Below are 26,791 nucleotides of genomic sequence, written 5' to 3' on the forward strand. Positions count from 1 at the left end.
AAAGAATGTACGGATGATGGATAACAAATTCAAAATACACAATCTTTTCAACTCAAATTAGAAGTTGATATTCAGTCAAAATGTATTTTTAAGTACCTGACTATTGAACTCTGACCTTGTACAACAGGGGGGATTTTCATGTTCACAATTTTCTTTTCTATTTAAGGATTCATTTTGGGGGGTTTTTAAGTCAATTTTGCAACCATTAATCTCATTAAATTTACAAAGCAAATGACAAGTAAATGTTAATTTCCTTACACACAGTCATATTTCTTTAGTGTGGACATTCATTCTTTTGGACCTTTGAGACAGGATGTTTCAGAAATGACTCCAGTCAAAGCTCCATTACTACATTTTTTGGGGCCTTCAGCTGTCAACTCACAGTGTAAACCCAAAGGTTATTCCTGGGTCTGTTTGTGTATTGTCACAATGATCTTTTAGAATTTGACATTGTTTCAAACTTTTTGGAGGCTTAAGTTTGGAGGTAAAATAAAATGCATTTATTCTATTTATGTTATTTATTTTTAAACATTTGAAAAGGTGAGGCAGAAAAGGTGATTGCAATAAGTTTAGTCTTCAAATAATGTGGGGAAAATACAGTGGTTATAGGTTATATGGCACATTTTCTGTTTTATACGCAAATTGAGAAGGACATGTAGAAATGGAACAATATGTGATGAAGAAATAAAAGAGTAGCATTAACGTTGCAACATTATTTGATTTGACAAAGTAAGAATAACAAGTGCCTTTCTTTCTTTCTTTCTTACCTTGTACCATAGAGAGAAGGCCGTTGTCATGGCGACACTTCCGTCAACAGAAGCGTGTTGCTAAGTCCGTTGCCACAGAAGGAGATTCCGTCTTGTGATGATTTTTAGTGCATGTTGTGCATGAACAGTTTTTGTCATTATTAATTCGTTTTGGTGCTAAAATGACAGAACAAACAGCCACCGGGGAACATAAAGTTGGGAGTTGTATGTTGCACAACTGGGCGGAGGAGGTGAGTGAAGTTAGCTTAATGCTAACTGGCAACGTCACCCTGGTCTGTTTGGCGAACAAAAACAAGCAGTAACTAAAACGTGAAGATGTAATGTAGACTCTACATTGTAGAGTATATTGTTAGTGAAACCGAATCGAAGTAACACTGTACCTTTTCGTAAAACTGAATTGGAATTGCTTTTATTACTGGTATGTGGTGTCATGTTGTGTTTTGTGACCCAACAGAAACCAGAACTAGAATCGTGTTTACACATGTTAGTCAAGTGGACTCTTAATGTTATATAGTAACATTTCAAATGTGTTAAAAAAGTCTAAATGTATTAGTGACACAGCAGTAGCCTATTTGGAAAGATGATGATAAACTCTAAAGCCACTCTTATCCTTATCTTTATCTCAACATTTTTGCTGAGGAATGGTCACATCCTGTCAAATATAATCCAAAAACAAAGACGCATCAAGACATTTGTGGATCTTTTTTATATGCAAAGTAAAATAAGAAAAGATAAATCAAGTAGCCTACATGAAAGACTTTTCTCTGATAAATCAAAACAAGACACAGTCTTATACATTACAGGCTTTGTTATGGTAGTTTTCCCCTGATGGCTTTGGAGAGCAGATGTGTGTTTTCATGTTGATCCTAAATGTTTCTGTATCCAGAGGGCTGTCGCTGCCCTTGACCAGGCGGAGAACAGGTTCCAGATCCGAAGACAAGGTCACAAAGGGATTCTCACGTTGGACCAGGACACTAAAATGGAGACTGTGACCACACACAGAACAGACTTCCTCCCTCCGAAGGGCCCAGGGGTGCGGGAGAGGGGTGTGTATCTTTATCTTTCACTGCCAGAATGTTTCTCTCTCATACTTTTTGTAGCTTAAAACAGACTAGATATCTATTTCAAAAGAATTAAAAAGGATTGTATTCAAAAGTGAGTTCCTTAAAGGATATTTGATGATAGATGCTTTGACCTTTTTTAGTTAATTTCTGATTTTTTTTTTTTTTTTATGGTAGTTTTCCATATGTGCTAAGTTAATTTCTTTCTTTTATTCCCAATGTTCAGGCATCAGGAGTGAGCTTCTGGAAAAACATATCGCCCTGATGATAAGGTAAATCAACTATGAAACCAGTTTTTTTGATGCCGGATAAATTATTGCTGGAAGCGGTTTGTTTATGGAAGCGGAGAACACCTCCTGACCATGCCGAGAGGGAAACATGTCGGAGGAAAGTGATGTAATATTTACACGTCTGGGTTTGTTTTACTGTTCAATCACAGCTGTAATACCTTTTAAATCACACTTTATGATGTTATTTTACATGGAGGCCAGTCATCCTAATGGGGTTTATGGAGTCTATCCCCACAGATGTGGTTATTAACGTCCCCGCATGAGTTAACTGCTCATAAAGAACACAAAGCATCATGTCTTCGATGAAAGTGGCTGAAGCAGCAGTAGACGCTGTCTCATCACTCGGTCTTGAACCATACACTGGATTTCCTGAACTTTATAAGAACACACCAATGCTACTTGAATCATACCAGGTTACAATCATCTCAAACTGACTGGTCGGTTAGGAACAGGTTAGGAGTAAATACCCCATCTCAAGAGTAAATCAAACATTCAAGGATTATGCATTTCTTACATCATCAGCCTTTTTCACCCACACAGTTGTTTGCACTGATTAGACTCTTTTCTCAGGACTGTGTGGGCATGAACAGACGGTATCTGCTTTACTCTTCTGGCATGTTCTTACACCTGTAAAGGCTACTTCACTGACACCTTCAGCACCTCTGTGGATACATTAGGGCATTGGTTTTCACTTCTGTGTTTCAAAGCTGCCTGATAAGCAGAACATCCGATCAGATGAACAGATTTCTAGACTCGCTCAAATGTTCTTTTTTTGTGTCTTTGCCTAACATTAACTTCAACTCATCAGTTTTGACTTTCAGATTAACTCTGACGAAATACAATCAAAAACTATTTCCCAATGTACTGTGTAACAGGTTGAGATAAGATGCAGCATTATGACAGAGTGTATCATAGGTGCACTTTGTTTTCACAGGGAAAAGATTCAAGCTGAACAGAACTCACCCCCGGCAGAAAGTGACTTCTGCTCCACCACTCAGAGGGACTTCTGTGTGGAGGGGTTTGTGCCCCTCACACCTGAACTAACACAAGTAAGACACGTGTGTGTGTGTGTGTGTGTGTGTGTGAGTTCATCAACAGAGTCCTGATCAAATCTTCTTTAATTGATGAATATAACAGCTAGGAGATGATAAATCATAATATAAGGCTCCATTTTTTCAAAGGATGGAAGTTTGCTTATTTCGTAATAGATGTAGAGTATCTGTCTTAGCTCCTGCAAATTATTATGAATCTAACCAGGAAAAAGAATCACTTTATTCAATCATCTTTACATCAGACAGTATGTTAATGCACCTGAAGAAAGCAACACATGGCTTCACTGTGAGTTGCATTGCAGTCAGGGCAGCCTTGAACCTACAACATCATGTCATTATGGAATCAACCATTGAGTTAAAGTTTGAAGATGTTAAAAAGATGAGGTCAAGGTACAGTTTTTTATTTATTTATCACAGCCTCCTTGCTGACACAAAGATGCTTTTCTTTTACCTCAAAATGTTTAATAAACAACAAAAGAAACACTTTTTTTTAAATAGCCGTTGGTGTTCTCAAAAAGCTTACAGCCTAAATGAAACATCATGATGCTCTCCTCTTCACATTGATTTGAACACTTAAGTTGAAACCAAAGAAGAAAGCCCCTGCTGCTGGAACAGTGCTCTGCTTTGCAGCTGTAAACACTTTCATTTGAAAGAGGCAGCGTTCTTAATTATAACCCATTCACAGGCAACAACATCCAAACTATGGGTGGATTACTTTATATGCAATGAGATGATGTGCCTAATGATGTTCTGAGCAGCAGTGATGGAGAGCAAAAGCTTTCAAATCTGAAAGACAGTGAGCTGCAGTATTAGACTGTGTGTGGTGTACTGTAATCACTAATAATCTCTCAGGATAAACTGGGTACAGACAGATTATTAGAACACCTGTGTGTACTCCCAGTAGAATGAGTGATGCATACTACCAATCTTGAGTTAATCCCCATCTCTTGCGCTCTCTGTGAATGAGGGGTGTCTAGACCGGGTAAATGTTTTTTTGTCTAAACTTCAACCTTACATGTTTCTGCAGTTTGTACACTCTCAATGCTGTTGTTTTTATCTCTGCTCTGTAAGGTAAATAAAATGTATTATTATTATTAATGCACAGACTGTATCTGTACAGATGTAACTGTAGTTGTTTCTTTGCGTCACTGAGTGATTATTTCTCTCAGTTTTTTCCTACAGCTTCAGATCTCTACCCATACACCCTTCTCTCTTTTTTGCATCTAAAAGGTTTGTCAATTGCCACAGGCAATCAGAACTCGGATAAAGAAGCGCATTAAGAGTGTCACAAACAATACAAACCAGACGTATGCGCGTTGCAAACAGCCTGCTCCTCAGATCCTTTGAGAAATAAACAATATGATGTCCTTGAAGAATGAATGCCACCCATTAAATAGAGGACTCTGCATTATTGAAGGACTCCTTTCTCAGTAACCATAAAAGCAGAAGAATAACGTTTCCTGTTGTGTCATCTTGAAACAGATTCCTAGAAATCTCATGAAATCATCTTACACTTTGTTTACACAAGGGTCCAAGATGTGTTGACCTGTAGATTCTTTAAAAACACATTTTGAAGACAGCAATAACTGCAAGCCTGACAACTGTTTCATTGTTTAAAGTCATTTTTATGTTAACTTGTCAAACGTTTTCTGGGATCAGCTCAGTGTTACTTGAATCATTGAAGTGTTTTTGGACCTGAGGTGAGAGATAGTTAATCAGAAAATCATCTTTAGATTACAGGTCATAGTGCTTTGGGGAAAAAAAGTAAATCAAGCTCATCTTTTTGTTGCATCCTAGTGCAACTGACGAGTTATCTTAAAAATAAGTTTCTAATATTTTGTGTGTTTTAGAAGGCGACGTAAGCAGAAAGTAATTTGTTTTGTTTGCATTTAACGGCTGTACGGAGTTTTTGAATACTGTAAAGCTCTTTGAGCTGATGTCTGAATGAATGGTGCTGTAAAAATGAACTTTCCTTGCCATGGTGTTCATCTGACAGTGTTTGTTCTTGTTTTTTTTTCCAGGCTCACGATTATAAATCTGACGCAGGGGTTACATTCTGGAGTGAAAACCGCCATCATATACATGTGAGTGAGAAGTTTCCTTTTTTTAGATATGGATAGTACCATTTTTATGTTGTTGTCATTTTCTTTGTGGGTGGATGATAGAAAAATATGAAATAGCCTCAGTATCTTTACAATTCAATCTTAAATGATTTATTTATTGGCGTTAATCTACCTGATGCTGAATCCTTCTGTCTGTAGTTTGTGTTGAGTGTCCTTTTTGAAAATGACCTGCAGTCACTAATGGCTCCACATAATGTCAGAGGAGAGTGCAGCAACAGCAGCTCTTAATAAATGATGCACAGATGTACTGGCCAACAGGAGGATAATTATAGAGTTTGTGTGGTGCTCTTTCCCTGATTATTCCTTCTCTCTTTGCAGAGTGTCTTTTATCATGATCTGGTGTCCGATTTTTTGGACCCTTCACATCTTTTGCGAACAAATCCTGCACAGTTCAGAGTTCAGTCAGATTCAGTAAAAGGTTGATAACATTATTCTTGTGTTATTTGTCACAGGGTGTGACTGCCGTGCAGACCCTGGAAGCTCCCTTCAGGAAGTCAGCCAAGTTCAGCACACCCATTAGTGAGCGTCTGGACGAACCTGAGCTCCCACCTGATAACTGAGACAGTATGACACATGATCAAATTTCATCTATTCATTATGGGTTTAAATTAAAGAGCTATTAAATGTTCATCTCAACGATGCTGGAACCGCTAGTGTTTGTCAAACCTGAAAACAAAAAGAACGTGAAGAACAGAGGAATCAAAAGAAGGGCAGCATTTAAAACCACTTCCTGAATGCATATAAAGGATCAATAGCTTTCAGTGTAGTTCTAGTCTGTTCTGACCCAAAGCATTAACAGTGGTACACAGTGTTGGTAGATTACTTATTTTTGAATAACCAAACATGCATGCAGACTTCTGCACACTGTTGCACAAATCCATTGGCAACATTTAGGTACTGAATCATTGCAGTTTGTAAAGTTCAAAACGTGCTCTCTCTTTCGCTGGCAGCTTCGGTTAAAAATACAACTGAAGTCTGTATATATATTTTTTTAAAAGCTTTGATACTTTAGGTTACTATGGATCATTTAAACAACAGAGATTGCATCATTTTAAAAGAACAAACATTAAAGTATCTAAAATGTCTTAAAACTTCCAAAAACTTCACACACACTCAGGTTAATGTACTTCCTCTTGTGCAGCTATATGTTGGACAAGATGTTGAGTTTGACTAGCCTCTCTAGCTGACAGCAGACTTTATATAATATGTTGCTGGACCTTGATTTTTCTTGTTGCCTTATGCTCTCTTCATCAGATTTAGGAGCTTGGTCTGTGTTCAGGCTCCATTCATCTTTCCTGCCTTTCATATCCTGTAATTATTGAAATCGAACAGAGCAACAAAAAGGCACATTTTCCTCTGCATCGAGGAAAAGATCTTGCCATTGTCCTGCAAAGCCTTTCAGGTTCTTTGTCTTCACAAAGGCATTCTGCAGGCTGATGGGAATCAACACATTGATTGCTGTCACATATTGTATGCAACACATTTACATGTGTTGTGGAAATCAGAGGACAATATCCTGCTTCACTGCAGCTTTTTTAAGCTTTCAGCCCAGAAAAGTCGGTGGTAGCTATGGCGACAAGTGATTTAAGCGTAATGCAGTTTTTCTTGCCCAACAGTTCATTCTTTTCACACAATCATGTCATTTCTCATGTCTTTGGATTCAGAAATAGAGTTGGAACTTGGAAAACTAGTGAAAGTAATGTTTTGTTTTGCTGCGGATGATTAGAAACGTTTATTTTGGATTGTAGAAACCTTGAGAAATGCAGTTTGGTTTTGCTGGCGATTTATTATTCAGATGTTTAGCTCTGTGACTCATTTTTAATCATGAAACCCTCTGTGCTAACTACACATTCAAACACAAGCCATGAAATCCTGCCAGTACGACTGTTAGTGAGGAGCAGTGAACAGATTGATGGATTGATAGAGGAAGTCTACACAGATATGATAAATACAAAAAAATACATTTTAAAAACGGACAGACCAACTGCAAAAATTCCCACTTATTGTCATGTTGATGTGTAAAAAGTTGCCAGTCTTAACCCAGTCAGCTGACCATTTATTCAAAACATCCAAGATCTGAGTCCAGCAGAAGTTGCTCGCCAATGCACACTCTCTCTCTCTCCCTGCTCGCCCTTTTAAAACAAATGGTCAAAGAAAATACGAGACACTTGTATTGTAGTTTAAAAACAAAAAGTTGGGCAAACTAAAAAAACAGGCACAACTGGAAAAAAAATGTCCTTTGGTGCAAACTGTTCACTTGATGGGATTGGTGTAGTTTCATTAAAAGAGAGCATGTACAAGGAAAACATAATTCAAATGTGAATAAAAGTTTTTAAAACAGATTTTTTTGCATATTTTTCACTTTTTAAAAACATCAGTTTTCTGAGAATGAAATGATTCATTAGTTATTCCCCAGTACGGGTTGCTTTACATTTCTCTACTTCTATTTTGAATTTACAAACAACAAGATTCATTTAAAACAGTCAACCTGAATTGTAAATAACCAAATTTTGGGTCTGCTCCCTAGTGTTTGGAGCGTGGTACTACAACTTAAATGGTTCCATGGTTCATACCACTGATGTATCTCAAGGGATGAAAGTCACCCACAAATGTCAGATGTTTTATTAATTTTTAAATTAGTTATTTGACTTCTGAATTATCATATTTTATATTTCAAGGTGTGGGCTGTGTAAAAATGCAGAAAAATAACACAGGACAGGATGACGGGCAGCCTGGTCAGCCATGAGGAGTTAACAGGTCAGCGCCGGGGGTTCAGCAGAGACCTTCACTCTGCTCGCTGTGCTGCTAACAGGCGGCGGCTGTGTGTGTAGCTGTGAGAAAGTGGGCGCTAATTACAGCCGTGCAGGAGGAGAAGATGTTCTCCTGCAGAGATGAATAAAGCCACAAACACACACACACCAACACATGGCCACACACAGCGTCCGTGCCCCTGTTCCACAACTGATAATGAGCATCTAATGAGCGGTGATGTCAGCACAGCAAACTCACAGCTGCATGCTGCCGACTCGCTTTTCTTCACTTCTTTCCTTATCTGTCCACCACTGCCTGCAGTTATTTAGACTGCAGATACTTCTCTGTATCTGTTTGGCACACGTTATCTCATGAATAAATGTATCATAACAGCCCTGAGAGCATCCTGAAAGCTACAAAGCAAATATATGACGGATAAACCTGAACTAATTGTCATGACTTGCAGAGCTGATATTTAATAGAAGATAAAAATATGAAAATAATCTGGTGGAAAAAAAGGTGCAGTAGTCATTCCTAAAAGCTTCATCTGCCCTTCTCCTGAACCCTCTTCAATATGCTGTTAGCACTCCCTGACTTTTAAGTGTAATTTCAGCAGGACATCCAATATTCAAGCTGGATAGCACAAGGTCATTTATAAATTCTTTCTGGGTTAAATGTGGATGAACACATTGGGGGATCAAGAGAAATTTAGCCCAGATATTCTCAGAGTGCAGCACAACACAAAGCTTTGGAAATTACATTTTTATCACCTTATACGATCTTAACTTTTAAAGACAAAGACACGATTTAACACGCTTTTATCTTATCACGCTTTTAATTATCGCAACAGCCTTTTAACTTGCTGGTCCAAAAATATCCATATTCCATATGTTCTGGAATAGAGTCCAGTATCTCAAATTAATATCTCAAACTTCAAAGTAGCCTACCGTATCTGCTTATTTTTGGGCTTTTTGTGCCTTTAATGTAGAGACAGGACAGTGGATATTGTTGGAAATCAGGGAGAACGAGTAGGGAATGACATGTGGGAAAGGAGCCACAGGTGGGATTTGAACCTGGGCCGCCCGCTTGGAGGACCAAAGCCTCCACACATGGGGCGTGCGCACTAACCAATGCGCCATCAGCATCCCACCATGCCCAATTCTTAACCGTGAAAAGGCAGACTCAGAGGGCAGAACAAACAACTAGCTGTGGGAGTGTCACCCACCTGGGGGAGGGGTTACTGCCCTTTGTGATGTCACAAAGGGAAAATCTCCAAACGGCCTGTTTGAGTACACATTTTCTGAAAAGTGGAGCAGGCAACAGATGGCGAGGATGGACTTTTTCTAATAATTGGGGGGTTTCTAGACAGACTAGAGACACAAGGAAGAAAAGACCCATTAAAACTCTTTTCTGCTTTTCTCAAGTTGCACAGTCTCTGGAGCTAAACTTCAATAATCAACCCCATGCAGAGGCATAGAAAACACAGCCTGATCTATAAATGGGAAAGAGTGTTGTACTCAGTTTATTGAACAAAATATCTTACAGTATCTTGGATATACATATATACATATTAGCTTGTACTGTGTAACACTATGTATGGACCCTGCAGTGACATCAATTGTATTCCTGTGCCTCCAAACTCAATGGATGAAATATTAATACATCATTGACTTCCAAACACATTATACAAATCTTAATATAGAAAGCACAAAAAATAAGAATTTATCAGTGAAAAGTACTCACTCTCAGGACAGGAAGGTTCTTCATACAAAAAACAACTTTTACAATTTTTTTTCTTGTCTTTTCTTTTTTTTTTCAGTTACAGTATGCAGGTAATAAAAAATACCTGGAATTCCCCTCTGTTTTTGTCACATGATGTCGTTCTCTTTTCCTCTGCACGGAAATCACCAATAAGGACTTATTCTAGAACAAATAAAGTATGGGCTCGCTCGGCCACCGGAGCTCCTGCTGTGGCGTTATCAGCAGGCTTCTCAGATAACATACACATCAGTCTTCTCTCCCAGAAGCCAATACGTTCTCATTTTGCCTTTGCCCTGGAAAGGAAAGAAATCAATAAGTTCATCAATGAAATGAATAGGGGGGGGGGTTAGGGTGAGGGCTTGGGGTGATATGCTCTAATAGGCTGCCCTTCGTTTAAGGGTGACCCTGATGGTTTCTGCAACTCGGCTTACACTTCCACCCTTCGTCTTTAATGAGTGTTATGCAGGCACATCTGTGAAGCAAAGCCCTCCCTCTTATACAATGAAGATGAGAAAATTATACTTAAGATAATGTATGTAGACTGTTGAACTAAAGTAGAAACCAAACCCCAAAGTTACAGGAACAACTCGGGGGGGCAGAGGAGAAGAGTCTAGCTAGAGACTTGGGGCCCTGTTGTGAAGGTTTGATCAGATGCCTTTAATTGGCAGAGCATAAAAGGAGGGAGGGAATGTAAACCTTGATGAGAGGATTAAGGTGAGAAGGGTCTGATTGGACGCTGTTTTGTAAGCGAGGCGCAGGGTTGTAAATTTGATGCGAGCAGTAACTGGGAGCCAGTGGAGAACAGGGGAGTGATGTGCTCTTTTGGGTTAATAAGGGTTAGTGGGAAAAGTCAAACTAATGTGTTTTGGATCATCTGCAGAGGTTTGATTGTGCATGCAGGAAGACCTGCCAGTAAGGAGTTGCAATAGTCAATGAGAGAGCCTGTACCAGGAGCTGTGTAGCACGCTCTTGACAGGTAAGGTCTGATCTTCCTGAAGTTGTTTAGGGAAAATCAACATGACTGGGCACTTGAGGCCACTTTTACCTTTAACATTAGCTTCTCATCAATAATGACTTTGTGGGTTCCTGTGATGAAGTTAAACTCCCTGAATTATTATCCCCGTCCACCCCTGTTTTCAAACTTTACTATGTAACAATGTTGTGATTTCACTGTTTTTACTGAATTTTTAAGTTCAATCTGAGACAATCAATTAAGCAGTCAATAATCCAAGCAGAACAGCCTTTGTTAGTGCAACACCTGCTCTTTTTCTGGTGCTTCATATTGGTCAACTTTAAATAAAGTCAGTTACCTTCATTTCTACATCTCCTCGTAACTGGAGATCAAAGTAGCCAAACTCATCCAGCACTTCTTTGGTAGCAGAGGAAACGTGGATTTTTAAGGCTGTAAAAGAGAAGACAAAGACAAGACTGTGAATGAAAAAGAGTTACTAGATATGTGAATAACCACCACACTGCTATTATCTCAGGATTTATAGCAGATGAGGAAACTGATGATGCCTGTCAGACATCAGCAGTTGAAATGCTAACAGTGACAAAAATCTGTCTAGTTTTGCCCATTTAATGCGCACAGAGCAGAGATGTGAGACGTTATCCCGGCCTGTGTAGCTTCAGGCTGCAGAGTTTATCGCTGGCTAAGGGCCCTTTGCTGTAAGTGCTATCAATTATTTACCAGAGGAGGCACAAAACAGGAAGCAGCTCAGTAGTTAATCAATACATCTGATGATTCGCTCGCAACATATCCAACCACAGTTTCATAACACCAGTTCCTGCCACAGCCAGTTAAGATCAGAAAAGTCAGAGTAAAGATTATTGGACTCAGCAGGTCAACTGTACGTCTCACATTCAGTCTTAAAATCAAAATGTTCCAGTTTCATGAATGGATGCACATTTACACTCACATTATCAAAAATAGAAATAAAGGACAGTTAACAAGTTCTATAAAGATTTAATCAGAGTATGATCTATTCCTGCTAGTGAAGGAATAAATAAAGTGTTCAAATGAGTGCTAATGTAATGAAAATTGTGTTAAAAAAGTGTTACCATAGCAACACATACTTTTACAGAGTTTAAAATTAAAAATTAAAAAACAAATTTAACTGATTTAATGCATCTACTTTATCATGCAGTCGTGAGTCAAAATTCACAAAGTTCAGCCAAGAGCAGAACACAGGAATCAGCGTCAGATTTTCTTAGATACCAGTAGGGATTTTGGGGAGGGGGGCTACAATAAAACAGGTTGGGAACCACTTGAACACTGAGTTTTGTTAGGAAAACATTTCAAAAAACAAACGCCGCTAACTCAAAGTAACCCACTCTTACTAAGGACGTAGATTTAATGTAATGGTAAAACTGAATTACCAAGATGTATAATAAAAGAGTGAAGTCATGACAACAGCTCACATTGCTATCAGTACATTGTTGTGTAAAACATGTTCTTTAAAAACCACACCAGAGAGACACCAGAGAGAAAAAAAAATAGAACCAAAACAGACAGACAGAGACACTCACCCTCTCCGTTGGACTCCATTCGAGACGCTGTGTTGACAGTGTCTCCAAACAAACAGTACCTGGGCATCTTCAGACCCACCACCCCAGCACACACTGGACCTGTAAAACACGAGCTAAATATAGTCACATTTTACAGAGGAGAGATACTTTAAAGGGAACATTTTATCCCCCTTCTCCACCTTTTCAAACAGTCCCCTGTGGTCTAAATGAAACATCTGTGCTGTGCTTTGGTCAAAATATAACATGAATCAAGCACCAGAGGAGGTTTGTGACCCTGTATAAACCAGCTCTCTCAGAACGCTCCATTTTGGTGTGTGTGTCTCTTTAAATGCAATGAGCCATAGACATCAATCCTTCGATAGCGAGAATAAAAGTTTAAAAGTTTTGCTCTAGGCTGGAGATGGAGTCCATGGGTGGAGATACCAGGGGAGGGGAGGGGATTTTCTTTTTTACCAGAATCCCACTGTGATGTCACAAGGAGAACACATTTGAAACAGAGCATTTTTCTCTGTGTTGTAAGACTTATGTAGAACACAAACAAAGGACTGGATGGGTTTATTTCACATTTTGTGGGTCAGTAGACACTCAGGTTACCCAAATATATGTTCAAAAACACTGAACAAGTGGATTTTTCATAACATGTCCTGTTTAATATCACGCTCACTGGGAGTTAAAGTCATTATGCCTCAGCTTTGTCTGTGAAAATGTTTGTATATAGGACGACAGAGGTATGAGTGAATTGAAATTGTGCTCAGACAACACTAAGTGCCAGCCTACGCACGCTGGTCCATCCCTGCTGCATGTCAAGTGTCTGTATGAGAGAATAAACATGCAGCCGTGAGCTGATGGTGTAAATACTGCGTCTGAAGCTGTCGTAAATTACAGCAGACTAGATGCTGCAGACAGATCAAGATAAAACATCCTGTGTTTATTTCCACAGCTGCACCAGAACTGATGCACACTCAGTTGCCAGTGACTGAGATATACAACAGGGCTGGGGATCTTTGGGTGTCTCACGATTCGATTTCGATTCTTGGGGTCACGATTCGATTCAGAATCTATAATTGAAAACGGACAAATGCGTTGGCAACGTTTCGGTACCAAAGTGTTGCAGCAAATGTATCGGTTCTCTTTCTTTTTCACTCATGGCAGCTTTTACTTCTAAATATGACTGAGATCTGATGTAAAAGCTTCTGTACTTTTTAATCATTCAAATACCAGAGATTGTGTTGTTTTAAAAATATGTGGTACAGAAGAAGAAGAATTGAAGTGGGAACATTTTTGACAAATAGTTTTAAAAAGTGTATAAACCAAGAGTTGAATCTGCGGTATTAAAAGGTCTTTAGAGGATTTTAAATGGTCTTTTCATTGGACACAGGATTTGTTTAACCCTGCAGAAAGTATTCAATTTGATGCCTGCTGCACCGTCTGCAGGAAAAAAGACAAATGCATGCACCGTTTGGGTCTCTGGGCTTTTATTCATCTGCCTTTTGTTTGCCTACAGTAGGTGGTTTGAGGTGGGATTGTATCTGTTAGTTCTCATCCTGAAACTCTTTTGATATAATTAGATTTTTAGGTTATTGTAAAAAAAAAATGTAAGCACACTCATTTGTCAGATTTTAGAATTTGCCATTTACAGGAAATCGTCTGAACTGATTTCTAAGCTTGTTGGAGTACAGAAGTTCTGATAGTTGTGCAAACCTCTGATAGCAGAAGAGGAGAAAAATGAAAAACACGTTTTAGTTTGTCCGACATAGACAAAATGATCGCTCAAATCTTTGGCAATGTGTGTCGCAACCACTGTTGGCTCAGATAAGAAGACCTTAGGAGAGGAAATGCCTTTTGATCCATCTTTCCACAGAATACATTCCTTCAGAGTTTAGTATTTTTTAATGACACTAAACAAGCTCTCGTAATTAAAATATTCAAGTAATCCGGTTTGAACTTCTGAATCCCTGTCTGCATTTTTGATTTTATAAACAAGATACAATATCTGATTTTATGCTCGTTCCCATGGGAAGAAAATCAATCAATCAGAAGGCTGAAATAAGAATGAGTCAGCACCTGCCAGCGATAGAAAAGAAAACAATCGCTGTACCAATGGAAAAAAAGAGACTGATAAACATCATCAGGCTACTGTTGAACCACACAGAGAAGCATCCAAGAGAAAAGTCGATGATACAGAAAGAACTCATCATCTCTGTGGTCGAGGACAATCAGCAGGCTGAAACTGAGCCTTTATGTGTGACACTCACCTGTGTGTATACCTATCCTGAGTCTCAGCTGGTCGTTGGGTCTGTGTCGGATCTTGAACGTTTTGACCTGCTCTAACAGCGCCAGCGACATGCCTGCGATCTCTCTGGCGTGCAGTTTTCCGTTCCTGACTGGCAGCCCTGACACCACCATGTAGGCGTCACCGATGGTCTCCACCTAAGAGAGGAAGAATGAGAACAGATTAAAGCATCACAAACAAAGATTCAACTTATTCAAATCATTTTACTTCTGTATTCGCCTGTTTGTTTTTTTCCACATCCTGAAGGCAACGATAGAAGATAAAACCTAATTATAATAATAATTATTCAAGCTGTCAATCTGGACTTACTTTGTATACATCAAAGTTATCAATGATGGCATCAAAGCAGGTGTACAGATCGTTGAGCAATGTGACAACCTGTAAAGACAGAAAGAGGAGTTTTTAAAATACTGCAAGAAGGGTATAAATAATAAAAAATCAAAGCTAAGTCAGGAGTTCAACTGGACAAAAAGGGATTTAAATGGACTGAACATTTACATCTCATTCTAATTTTATAACCAATCAAGGACCTACACACGACACAGTGAGCATTCACCCTTTCACAAACAAGGCCACACATACGCTTACACGGATGGCTGTGACTTTGGGAGGTCAGGATGTTGCCTAAGGATACTACGACATGTAGACAGAAGGCGCCAGGGATTGTGTCACTGTAAGATTTGGGTAGTAATAGGTCAATTTCTTTAATGTTGGTCCCATTTAGAGTAAAATAAACACTGAAGAGGGACATGCTTTTGGGCGGCCTAGATCGCTACGCAGTGGTTAGCACATCACCTAAAGGCTAGAAGGTTCCTAGTTTGACCCGCAGGCTGGACAGGCTGGACAGGGGCCTTTCTGTTTGGAGTTTGCATGTTCCTTTGTTCACTCCGGGTACTCTGGTACCCACAGACTAAAGACATAATTGTTAGGATATTAGTCACTCTAAATTACCCTTGGGTGGGAATGGGAGTGTGAATGGTTGTCTGTCTCTATATGTTAACCTATGATTAACTGAACCCTGCCTCTAGCCCAATGACAGCTGGGACTGAAGCAGTTTGACCATTAGACACATTTTCACTCTCGTCTAGAAACCGTCACCTCTGGATACAAAAAAAAAGATGATGATGGATGTCTAAAAATGGGAGTCTACATCCAATGGCTGGCAAGGTCCATTACTTTGATACAGTCTATCGTAAAAATGTTCTCAAGTTAGGAGGCCAGTTTCTGCAGAACCTCACAGACTCCCACAGTATCTCTGTCTGTCTGCAGCTGGACGGATGCCCGCTGAGGCTCACTGACAAACACGTTTACAGCATCATAAATCAAAGCAGCAGATGGAATATTTCAAACACAATCTGGATTAAATTTAACAGTTCGCTAAGCTTGCTGGTTTAATTTCACAATGTCAGACATTGGCCATTTAATCAAAGTTAAATTTGTTGTGAAGTTGTCTTCTTTAAATGTTTTTTTTTTTCTAAATTGACTCTAAGCTCTAAATAAACCCCAGCTGTTTTTGTTTCTTTCTTGTCAGGACATTGCAGTCACAATTAAATGAAAATACTCAAACTAGACTGAGTTTTGTTCACTACGAATGCATGAAGGCACAATGTGAAATGGGCTGCCAGGTCATTAAAACAAAGGGTTTGAACCTTGTGACGCTCAGATTATTTATTGGATTAGCTAGATCTTTTAATGTATCTGCTATCAATTTGATAATAAAACCTAAGTTATTCATGTTTTCTATTAAGGTTTCTTTTCATTAAAAAAACAGCCGAACATTAGGCATGTTTTTTTTTTTACATAAAAATTATTGTTTTGCATTTAAGAAAATGTTGCATAGCGGATTAGTGGACCAAATCTCAAAATTAGTCTGGTAGTTGGAGAAGTGCAGATTCACTTCCTGACCACTGCCGAAATGCCCCTGAGCAAGGCACCACACTCACTCAGACATCTCTCCATTAATACATTTCCATATAATCCTGTTTGTGTGTGTGTGTGTGTGTGTGTGTGTGTGTGTGTGTGTGTGTGTGTGTGTGTGTGTGTGTATTTCAGCCTGTGTGTGTGTGTAGCATGTCTCAATAACAGAGTGTAAAATTGGATTTTGGTTTGGATGCAGGTACATCTTTCATATCTTCACTAACAACTCTGTACTCAGCATAATGCTGCATCTCACTAATGCACTGCATTATTTTCAAAATGGCTTTAACAGCACAAGACAGGTGACCACAATAATTGCAGAGCACATGGTGAAGGATTTGATTGACTGACGGGCTGACAGCAGCACAGAGTATGTTAATTTATACTGGAGTCATGAGTGAGGTGGGGGATGGGAGGGAGGTTGGAGGTTTTTGGGCCTGATTGTTGCCCGTCAGGATCAGCTGCAAACACAGTTGTGGTCTTAAAAAACAACTGTTTCTCCTTTCTTATATCTTTTGTGATTTACAGTTTCAAATAAGATGCTACAGTGTGACATAACTTAGAGAGAATTATATTATGATCTTATACAACCAAAAGACCATGAAACTAGGCGTGTGGTTGTAAAACATTTATTTTTACAGAACTTTAGAGCTGTACCTCACCCTGATTTTTTTGCAATCAAATCATATTTAGCTCTTCCAGATCAGGCTTCTTATACTTTGTTAAGCATCACACTAAACTCTTCAGCTGCCTGAATGAGTCTCATGTTTCAACTGTAAGACGCAATCTAATCAGTTTCCTGCAATCCATACGTTAGAACATTTCCAGATGAATACTACATGACGTTCAGTGTCGCATTTTATTCTGCCACTGAAAAATGGAAGCCACAGGCAGCCCCCAAAGCTCCTCAGAGGAGCATGGGAACAACACTGATTTCACCATGAAAATGCTTTTTTAAAATATTTTTCAAATGTATACTGTTTGTTTTGGAGAGAGGTCCAAATCTGCTTCCAGCAGAAAAAAAAAGCGCTAACTCAACACGCAGCTCTTACTAGTGAGCTGTGTACGTTAAAGAGTGGAGAAACTTTACCATGAAACTGTTGAATACAGAACATTTTTCTTAAGATTATCGTCTTAAAAAAAAGAGTTAAGAATAAATAGCCTAATGAACACAGGGTGTTGCAGCAGCAGCAACATCTGACATGTGATGGCCATTGTCTTTGGAATAATGCTTCATGATTTTCTGTCTTTAGAATAGTTTGACACAACTTGTTCCAAGGGGCTTTAAAAATGAAAAAGAAAAAGGTAAAAATAAATAATGTAATATTCAATTTTGAATACTTGTCGAATCACGATACATATCAAATAAGCGGACAGCGACGGTCAGCCAGTCCTGACACGCTGTGTTTGCCGGGACAGAGCACTGAAGAGGCAATAACTTTAACATGAAAATGCTCTATACAGTATTTTTAGTGATTTAAGCACAGGGTCTTTTGGGTCTGTTGGGGAGGAGCCCTCTGCAGAAAGTTGGCTCCCAGTTAAAAAAATAAACAATGAACACTGGAGGTGTGTCATTATGAGACTCATTTTGGGGAGCGAAAAGATTTGACCGATAACATGGGAGTCAAATCGACGACTTTTACCGAGCGGTCCGTTTTAGTTCGGCCTCAGTTTCTTTTTAAAGCATTCTAACCAGTTTGATCCTCCTGTAACATCCACCATAAAAATGCAGGAAAATAATTAATGTAGTTAAAGTTGAAACTCAAACATTAAGAATTAGTCCAGAGGTGAAAACTAAGTGTCAGTTCTCAGGTGATTAAACTCCATCTGAAGGTGTCAGGTGTCTCTTATTCACACCCTCTGCAAAGCTGAGACATCATGCTAATGTATTTGCTCTGGAAACCTTTGGTATTAATGTGAGAGGGTGGTATGTGGTGGCATAATGTGACTCAACTCTGCGTCAACACACTCTTCTATCGAACAACTGTACTATTTTGAGTTGCAGCCTGTGTGGGAACACACACTGTGGGAACTATGAGACACGCTGTACAGTATGTAGAGACTTTGGTCTTAACGCATGAATAGAGAAAGAGAATTTGCTGCAACTGTGATCACGAGCTAAAAGCTTTTAAAGGAGCTTTGTTAGAAATGTCAGGAAAGCTTTTAGCATCAAACTCAAACAATGAAGACGGCACAAAATGAAGAAGGCATCAGAGAGTTCATCACTGTACCTGTAACGGTGTGCTCTCTGCAGACATTGACGTGAAGCCCACAATGTCGCTGAAGTAAATCGTGACGCTGTCGAACGCTTCTGCCTGCACCGTCTCGCCTCGCTTTAGCTGCTCTGCTACTGAACTGCAAGAAGATAGAGAAAAAAAACACATGGGGTTAAAACGAATTGATGAATTCCAAATAATCAAAATTCTTATTGTCGGGTGACAATAATAAAAAATACTTAGAAGGTAAGGTCAACAAGCAATTACAGGGTTTAACTATGTAGTCAGGTCAAAAGCAAAGAGAAGTTCAACTTGCATGGGGCGCCGATGGACTAGTGGTCAGCAAGCTCATGTGTATTTCTTTGCATTGACTTTATTCTTGTCTGGGAAATAAGTGTTTCTCTTTTGGTCTGAACAAACCTTAGAAGAGAGGATGACGTCAGTGGTGGATTTGATTGATGTTTAGTTGAATTAAACATCATTTGAGATTCATTCTTTCAAAAAAGGAAAACAGAATGCACTCCAAAGTACGGTTAAAACGAGATGATGATTATCTTTTCTTATTCTGCTCACATCAAATTTTCTCTGAATCAAATGACACCAAAGGCAAAAACACTTTGGAAGAAGTCATTAGTTTTTCATTCACAGATGCGGTGAGAAATGATAATTGTCTGTTCTCTCAGGCCCCGGCTTTGAAGGAGGAAAAAAAAAAAAAAGAGGATAAATGTGTGAGAAAGATGGGATTTGTGGCTTTGGTGTTATCCAAACGCCTAAACTGACAATCAAGTCTGCTCTCCTTCCTCGACTTAATGAGCGCTGCTTTGCCTGTCAGCTCTCTCTGTTCTCTTTCATCTACAGTGAGGATGCTCCCAGGGAAATGTGTATCTGCTAATAAAATGAGGTGTTGGGAGGGATTTGCGCCTTTTTAATTAATTCAGGGATTTAACACAATCGACAAAGTGTCATCGAGGCCCACTTGGAAAGAAACTCCTCCTGTAGTTTAGCTGAGTTCATGTTAAGTGAAGTCTTAAGCTTTTTGGAGGAAGGACAAAAATTGTGAGCGTGAGCTGTAATGTTTCCTTACTGTGGTAAAATTTGATAGAGGAGGTTTTCAGCTTTCCTCTTCTCCTCCAGGTAGGCTTGTGTTCGCTCCTCCACCAGGTTCTCCAGGTTGTTGGCGTACTGCTCCATCCTCGACAGCAGGTTGTTTAGGATACTGGTGCTGCCTTCCCTATGGAAAAACACAATCACACACAGAGAAGAATAAAGTTATTTCTTCACAAAAACTGATGACAGCTGCGATGGTTTTGAGTTGGTTGATCATACAAAAAAATTATTAGCCAACTATACTATCTGTATTTATAAAACGAAAATCCAATATACCCTGTTTCTCTCTCCTTCCTCAATGACCCCCCCACCCTCCTCCCCAAATGTAAGACATGTTAAACACTTTTGTTTCTGAATAATTGAATGATGCAATCCTGGATGTTCTTAACTAAAATCAGAAATGTATTGAGGCTAGTAAAACTCTTTATGGATTTGTTGTTCTTGGTCTGTGTTCACATGGACAGGATGGCGCTTCCTTCACCTTGTTTATGTTTTGGCCAGAGGCTCAGAAAATGTTTCCTATTTGTTTTTTTTAACCATAAGCCCTGCCACCACGGTGAGCGACGGCATAGCCTCTCAGGGACGTTGTGTCACGAGGCATTATAACATAGACTTTCTGTGGCCTAAAAGACAAACATAACTAAATCAAAAAAGGTAAAAGAGAATTCTGCACTGGGTCAAAAAATAGAGGAATCAGGTGCTCTTCAAGAACACAGGAATAAAGTCAAATAGCTAATACAGAAGTTATACTGTCCTGAAGTGTGGAGAGGCAGTCTGATGTCGTATAAAATCCTTTATTAAACAGGGATGTGTCTAAGCGTTTCGACTCTACTGAGTCTTTGTCAGGACATATAATTGACAGAGATAAAAAACAGGTGCTTAAATAGGATGTCATGTGACAGACATGATGGTCATATGAGGCATTTGTAACGTCTGATAACTAAATCAACCGTGAGATGCATATCACTACTTGGGAAATTGCTCGCAGAATCTTGTTTTCAGATGTTTTTAAGCACTTGTCTGCTCTGTCTTACAGAACGCTGCTTGTGAAACAGGATGGCAGGGGAGGATAAAAGGTGGAGACTTGAGGGGAGGGGGGAGCTGAGGTGTGAAGGAGGTGTGTCTGTAAATCTGCTCTGAAAGTCATGATAGTCGTACTTTAAAAGATACAAAAATAATGGTTATTTGCAGCCCTATTTAAAAAATCACTTTTTTCTGTCGTTTCAGGAAGCATATTGAAAGGATAAACCTGTTCTGTTTTTACAATCCGGATCATATTTTCATAGTTTTTTCATTATCAATATTTTTTTCTACTCTGCACTATTAAGATCCTCCTCACTAGGAACATAACTAGCTGGTATGTCAACAGCACAGAGAAGCACAACAAGGCTCTGCAAATGTTTTTCTGTGCTTTACCCTGCCTGGAGGATACTAGTACCAGGCGGCTCGGAGATTCATTAAGGATCCCAACCAGCCGGATAATGAGGTTTCTCCCTGCAGCGGTGAGGAATAACATACTGATACAAGATGCCTGGGAGGCTTAGGAAGAGCGCCTGCCCTCAGGACACAAGGGTCGGAAATGAGGCCACTGCCTAAGACTGACCAAGAAACCAATTTATAGCCTATATTTTCTTTATTTTTATGTAAAGGCTTTGTTTGAATAGATGTTTTTTTAAGAACAATTTTCCAAAGCTCTACATATAACCTAATCTAATTATACTGCAGTGAATAAAATATAATTCATGATATGTAGTTTAAAAAAATAATTTTCAAATGACAAAATGTAAAAAGTCAAATCAATGAAATTACAAATAATAGTTGTTTTTTGGAGCACTTTCTTTCATTTCTACCTAAAAATAAAGTGGTTTTGATGATCTGATTTAACTGTGATTCTTTTATACACATTTCTCTGACGGTCCTTTTAGTGATGATTCATTTTTATCCTTGTCAGTAGAGAATATTATTGTCATCATAACTGATGCCAGATAATGAGAAATGTGGTCTTCTCTAGTCATAACTTCTTCAGCTGCTTCCACTCAAATCAATAAATAAAAAACAATAGAAAAAGCACATCCAAACATAAAAAAAAGGCACATACCACTACAGAACACCACATACGTGTATTGCACAAGATCTGCAAAAACACAGCATGAGAGATAAAATAACAAAGGCAAGAAAATACAAAAGCATACAGGGGCACCATGACGCTATTGCACAACGCGCAAATCCTTACGAAACATTATTCAGAAATTTGATTGACGTGGGAACAAAAGTGACATCATCCGAGTTAAATCATCATGCTGCAAATCTGGAGCCACAAAATATTTTCTACAAAGTCCTTTTAGCACTGACACAATAGTTACCCTTGAATTGGTTATTGGTTTTCTGCACTTAAATTAGTTCTTTGGATCAAATCTATACTTTAACCACTTCAATTAGATTAAACAAATCAATAATTAGATGCATATCTCAGCACATTTCTCTGAGCTCTAAATAAAGACTGCCATGACCTCATAGGTTAAATGTGAGTGTACATGATGGAATCATTCAAAGGCCTAACAGAGACTCTGAGCGCTGCCACTGCCTCTCCTGTAACACAGCCACCCGTCATCAATGGATACCACATGCAGAAAAGCAGAGGCATAACAGGAAACACATGTGAAATTAATATTACTGTTCCACTTCATCCAGGAATGAGACATTATGGTTTTATTTGATTTTTGTTTGTAAACAGTATCTCCCATTGAAACGCTCAGCAGCTGTTGATACCTCCCAACATGAGGGAGAAACGCTCTGAAAGGTCTCCATTTATGTCTTTGCTGGTGTGATTCCAGCCTTTCTCTTATATTCTTAAAATTATATAATACATGTATTGCATAATGTGTGTGTCTCAGGAGACTTTTACACACATACTCACACACACACACACACACACACACACACACACAGGCATGTACACGCATTTACTCCGATGGAGAAAGAAGGTGAGTCAGCTACACCACTGTGGCGGCTAAAAGCATCAATTCCTGGCCTGCTGCCATGTTTCTTGTGGGTCACAGATCCTACACACGCCCACATGTTGTTTAAGTTAAAAGAGCTAAACATCAGAGGGAGACATGAAAGACGGGGATGAGTATCGACGCACTGAAGGCAATCATACAAGCCGTACATACACTGAGCCGTTCTTCACTGCACGTCCAGATTTTCACACCATTCAAACTAAAGAATCAGTCTCCATATGAACGGGATCTCTCAGAGATGGGAAGCGGGAAAACAATCATTTTGGAAACCGATTTTAATGCGTCTCTGATAGCGAGAGGAAAAAAATGTCACATGGAGGGATATTGTACTAATGTGAACGTTTTTGGATGACATTTCACTGAAAGTTCACCAAAGACCAAGAAACAACCTCTTCAGTTCGATGTCACTACCCCGTCTACCTGTTTGTATTTGAACTTTATAAAAACACAAAGGTCATTTTAGCCTTCAAGCAGTTGTCCCTGCCGCCTTCATTGTTTCCCAAATTACTGCAGCTTGTAGTAGAGAGGGGAAAGTGTGACGTGTGACTTGACAATGAACTTTTGTGCCGTTACCCTTTAACCATGACAAGCACACAGAGGAAACTGACCCAGAGGCTACAATAGCTTATATGCACCCTCTAAGTTTTACAGGGCCTTAACATAGACTGTTTAAAACATGGACATAGTCTCAGTGACGTCACTCACTGGTTTCTGAAGAGAGACATGTTGGAAGTTTTGATCAATCCAAACAAAAGGAAAGAGGAAGAGCAGAGGCACGCGCCCACCTGTCAGTCAACTTTCCCTAACTCTTAAATTTAATAAAATTAAGATGAATCAGTTATTTTAAAAAATCATCTCCCATTAAGTGTGTACCAATAAAGAAATTAGCAAATGACCAACAACCTATTTTAGTGCCAGGCTGTAAACATGTTGATTTCTGCTGTAAAAAAAGTGCATTTTAATACGGGACCAAAAGGAGATTCTTTTGCAGCCATCCTCAAGTGGACACTGGAGGATCTGCAGTTTCAACACTGGAGTTTACTTCTTAGGCCTCGCAAATAGTTGAAAACTTAAATGTAAAAAAAAAACGTAATGAAGTAAGATCAGCCACAAAGTTTTATAAACGCTCTAAATCAGCAAGAAGTGGTCTAAAATTTGTGTCATACAAGGGTTGCGGTATGGAGCGACGTTTGTAGTTAGCGGAGGTAGTAGGCAGTCACAGCAAAACATTTCAACCAATTCTCATACGATTTTTAATGAAGCACACTTTTAAGATATTTCTTATTATGCTGTTATCCTTTTTTTGACTAAATTCATAGCAAGGCTTCTGGAGGATTTATGTAATTTGGTACAATGAGGGGGAAATGGAGATGAGGTTAAAGCTCCCGTGAGGCGTTTTTAAGCTTCTTATGAAACAGACTGAAATGAAAACTTATGTCTCTATATGATCTAGAAAAGTGAACCAGACCATCAACAAGAAGAACAACTGTTTCTGAATAGTTCATTTTAATGCCAGTATCTGCTGCTGGTGGGTTAGTGTCAGATGATGCGATTTACAGCATGCAGAAGAGCTGCTGGTGTTTCCATTTTCTTTGGCAAAGGTTCACGGTGAGTGATACTTTTGCTGTTTAAAGGTAGCAGGATTTTGTTTGTTTGCTAGAGAATACTACTTTTTGCATGTATGGGACGAATTCAGAAAATGTACAAGAGGTACCACTTTGTCCTCAGGGGTGGATTAACAAAGAATCAAAAGTTCCTTTCTGAAGCTTTAACTTGCAGTTCAATATTTCTGAGCGGACGTTACCTCGAGATGATTTAAGTGCACAACAGGTCAACTGAAAATATTGAGAGTCAAATGAAAGTGAAGCATCAAATGTAATAAATATGAGAATGATTTAAACTACATGTGATTATATACTTGCATGTAAACGGGGCAGTTTTTTTAAGGGCATTTCTTGGGATCTAAACAACTGCTTCATAACCCCAGAAAAATCTTAATTCAAATTACCTTCCCTGAATCTTCACCCTGTTCCCTGAAGCTCTTTCCAGGGAACTTAATACAAAATATTTACAAAATGACTGACTGAAATAAACGTCTTTAAGATTGGAACACAACAACCAAATGAAGACTGCACACGCAGTTTGGAAATCTAAGTGATCCTGCAAACATTGGTAGAATTCACCTGAGGGTATGCTGCAGAAACTTTATGAAAGATCATTTTAATATCTCAAAACTCACGAGTCTGAGTCACTGGAAAAAAGTTAGACAGGACAGTTTAAAGAAACATGGCTGTCATCGTCCAGTCGGCAGGGTTGTCTATCACTGTGTGCTTTGATGCCGGAACCAGACGCTGATTAATAATTAAAGACATTCTCGACTATTTACAAAACAGATGCAGAGGGCTGGGCAGTCTTACTGGAGGTATGCACTCTTCAAGTGTTTACAGAGCGGCTAAACATGCCTCTCAAAGTTACATTTTCCTGTTTGGTCTGACATGCGGGACAGATTTTTACCAGTTGTTTCAGAAAAGACAGCAAAATAAAAGGAATATCTTAAAGCACGCTGAGATCATTAAAACAATGGACGTTTTATTTTGCTGTGTATGATGAGATGACAAACATTGAGAGACTTGCACGTTCACCGAGGGTGGTCAGATATTCACAGCAGTGCCCTTCAAGCTGGAGCTCGCACACACACACACACACACACACACACACACACACACACACACACACACACACACACACACACACACACACACACACACACACACACACACACACACACACACACACCAAAAATAACAGTCCATTCATCAGGCCATGTCAACAACATACATTTACCTAATGAAAATAACCAGCAAACAGTGCATTAGAGTGCAGGCCGCTGTGGTGAAAGGCTTCACACACACATGAGGAGGGGCTTTGCAAGTGGCTGTCAAGAACATCCTTGAGTGCTTCTGAGGATGTCAATCATGTAGAGCTCTTGACTCCGAGCCTCTTTAAATGGAAAGACATACATCACCGGGCGCATCCTGACTTACAGTGAACAGAGGAGAAGTGGAGCAGAAAGAAAAACACACCAAGCACACAGATCTGTTCAGCAAGTCTCCAAGAGATCTGTGTAACGTTAAATCAACACATTTAAATATTTCTTTACAGCTGTTGTGCTGATTCTATCTTTTAAGAATTGTAGCTTTGGGATGTGTATTCTTGTCTTTTTTCTGATCATGGGGAAAGATTCACAGATCCTTCTTCTTACATCTCTGTGGGAATATTGTTTTGTTCCTCACGGTTCAAGGTTCAGCCGTCACCTTACTAAAGGACTGTATGAAGAAAAGCAGCTGTCTTATGGATCTGTTTTCATAACTGTGTAGCTCATGAATGTAACGTTCTGTGACGTCAGAGACCTTGAACTCACCAACGAGGATGTCTCATGCTCGTACTGAAAAGTGTAAAGGAAATTAAATCTTCTCTGTGATGGATTACTTATTTCAAGCACACTTTGGATGGTTAAAAAAAATCCAGTTGAGAACTAGTCTCTGAAGCACTGACGAGAAAGTTGAAACTGTGCAGTTGTATGAAATGATTACACAACTTGCATTAGATACTTGATTCTGATTGGCTAATTCTGGGCAGTGTACCGTGTCTGTGAAGCAGGCTCGTTCAATGAACAGACGATGGCTTTGGATGCAGATCTTATCCACTCTTACCTCAGGGCTACATCCAATAATAACTAACTACAAAAATAGAGCATGAGACAGAGAACAGCAGCCTTTTATGGACAAATATCTTTGATCCTGCTGATACTTAATACAATAAAACAGAAAAACAGAAAGAAAAAACAAATAAAAAGACTTAACTGGATGAACTAGAAGATGTTAAACTACAACAATAAGAATAA

At 39.1% G+C, this 26,791-nt stretch overlaps 2 protein-coding genes across 3 annotated transcripts in view; one reads left to right on the forward strand and one right to left on the reverse strand.

Moving 5' to 3' along the window:
- Positions 1 to 822: 822 nt before the first annotated feature.
- On the forward strand, positions 823 to 21,624 carry spag8 (sperm associated antigen 8). 2 transcript variants are annotated; one of them, XM_061061018.1, is made up of 7 exons: positions 823 to 997; positions 1,654 to 1,813; positions 2,055 to 2,100; positions 3,053 to 3,167; positions 5,192 to 5,254; positions 5,746 to 5,857; positions 20,904 to 21,624. In XM_061061018.1, the coding sequence occupies exons 1-6, from the start codon at positions 929 to 931 to the stop codon at positions 5,851 to 5,853; spliced, it is 561 nt and encodes a 186-aa protein (XP_060917001.1). In that variant the 5' UTR covers positions 823 to 928; the 3' UTR covers positions 5,854 to 5,857; positions 20,904 to 21,624. The 2 variants fall into 2 exon arrangements, with proteins under 2 accessions (XP_060917001.1, XP_060917000.1); XM_061061017.1 differs by lacking the exon at positions 20,904 to 21,624 and having other exon boundaries at positions 5,746 to 5,929.
- Positions 9,538 to 26,791, reverse strand: part of npr2 (natriuretic peptide receptor 2) — a 66,439-nt gene continuing 49,185 nt past the window's right edge. Inside the window, exons 16-22 of the mRNA XM_061061015.1 lie at positions 19,845 to 19,991; positions 18,776 to 18,899; positions 14,937 to 15,005; positions 14,590 to 14,764; positions 12,335 to 12,433; positions 11,116 to 11,207; positions 9,538 to 10,098 (exon numbers count right to left, since the gene is read on the reverse strand). Coding sequence (XP_060916998.1) covers positions 10,036 to 10,098; positions 11,116 to 11,207; positions 12,335 to 12,433; positions 14,590 to 14,764; positions 14,937 to 15,005; positions 18,776 to 18,899; positions 19,845 to 19,991 — 769 coding nt within the window. The 3' untranslated portion in view covers positions 9,538 to 10,035. The remainder of the gene's footprint in view (positions 10,099 to 11,115; positions 11,208 to 12,334; positions 12,434 to 14,589; positions 14,765 to 14,936; positions 15,006 to 18,775; positions 18,900 to 19,844; positions 19,992 to 26,791) is intronic.

Source organism: Labrus mixtus, chromosome 17, assembly GCF_963584025.1.
Source record: "Labrus mixtus chromosome 17, fLabMix1.1, whole genome shotgun sequence".
Taxonomy (NCBI): Eukaryota; Metazoa; Chordata; class Actinopteri; order Labriformes; family Labridae; genus Labrus; species Labrus mixtus.

Excerpts from the sequence above, each read along its gene's own strand:
- spag8 (XM_061061018.1), top strand. The coding sequence starts at position 929 with ATGACAGAACAAACAGCCACCGGGGAACATAAAGTTGGGAGTTGTATG. Across the intron at positions 998-1,653 it reads TGCACAACTGGGCGGAGGAG|AGGGCTGTCGCTGCCCTTGA; the intron begins GTGAGTGAAGTT and ends TTCTGTATCCAG. Across the intron at positions 1,814-2,054 it reads CCCAGGGGTGCGGGAGAGGG|GCATCAGGAGTGAGCTTCTG; the intron begins GTGTGTATCTTT and ends CCCAATGTTCAG.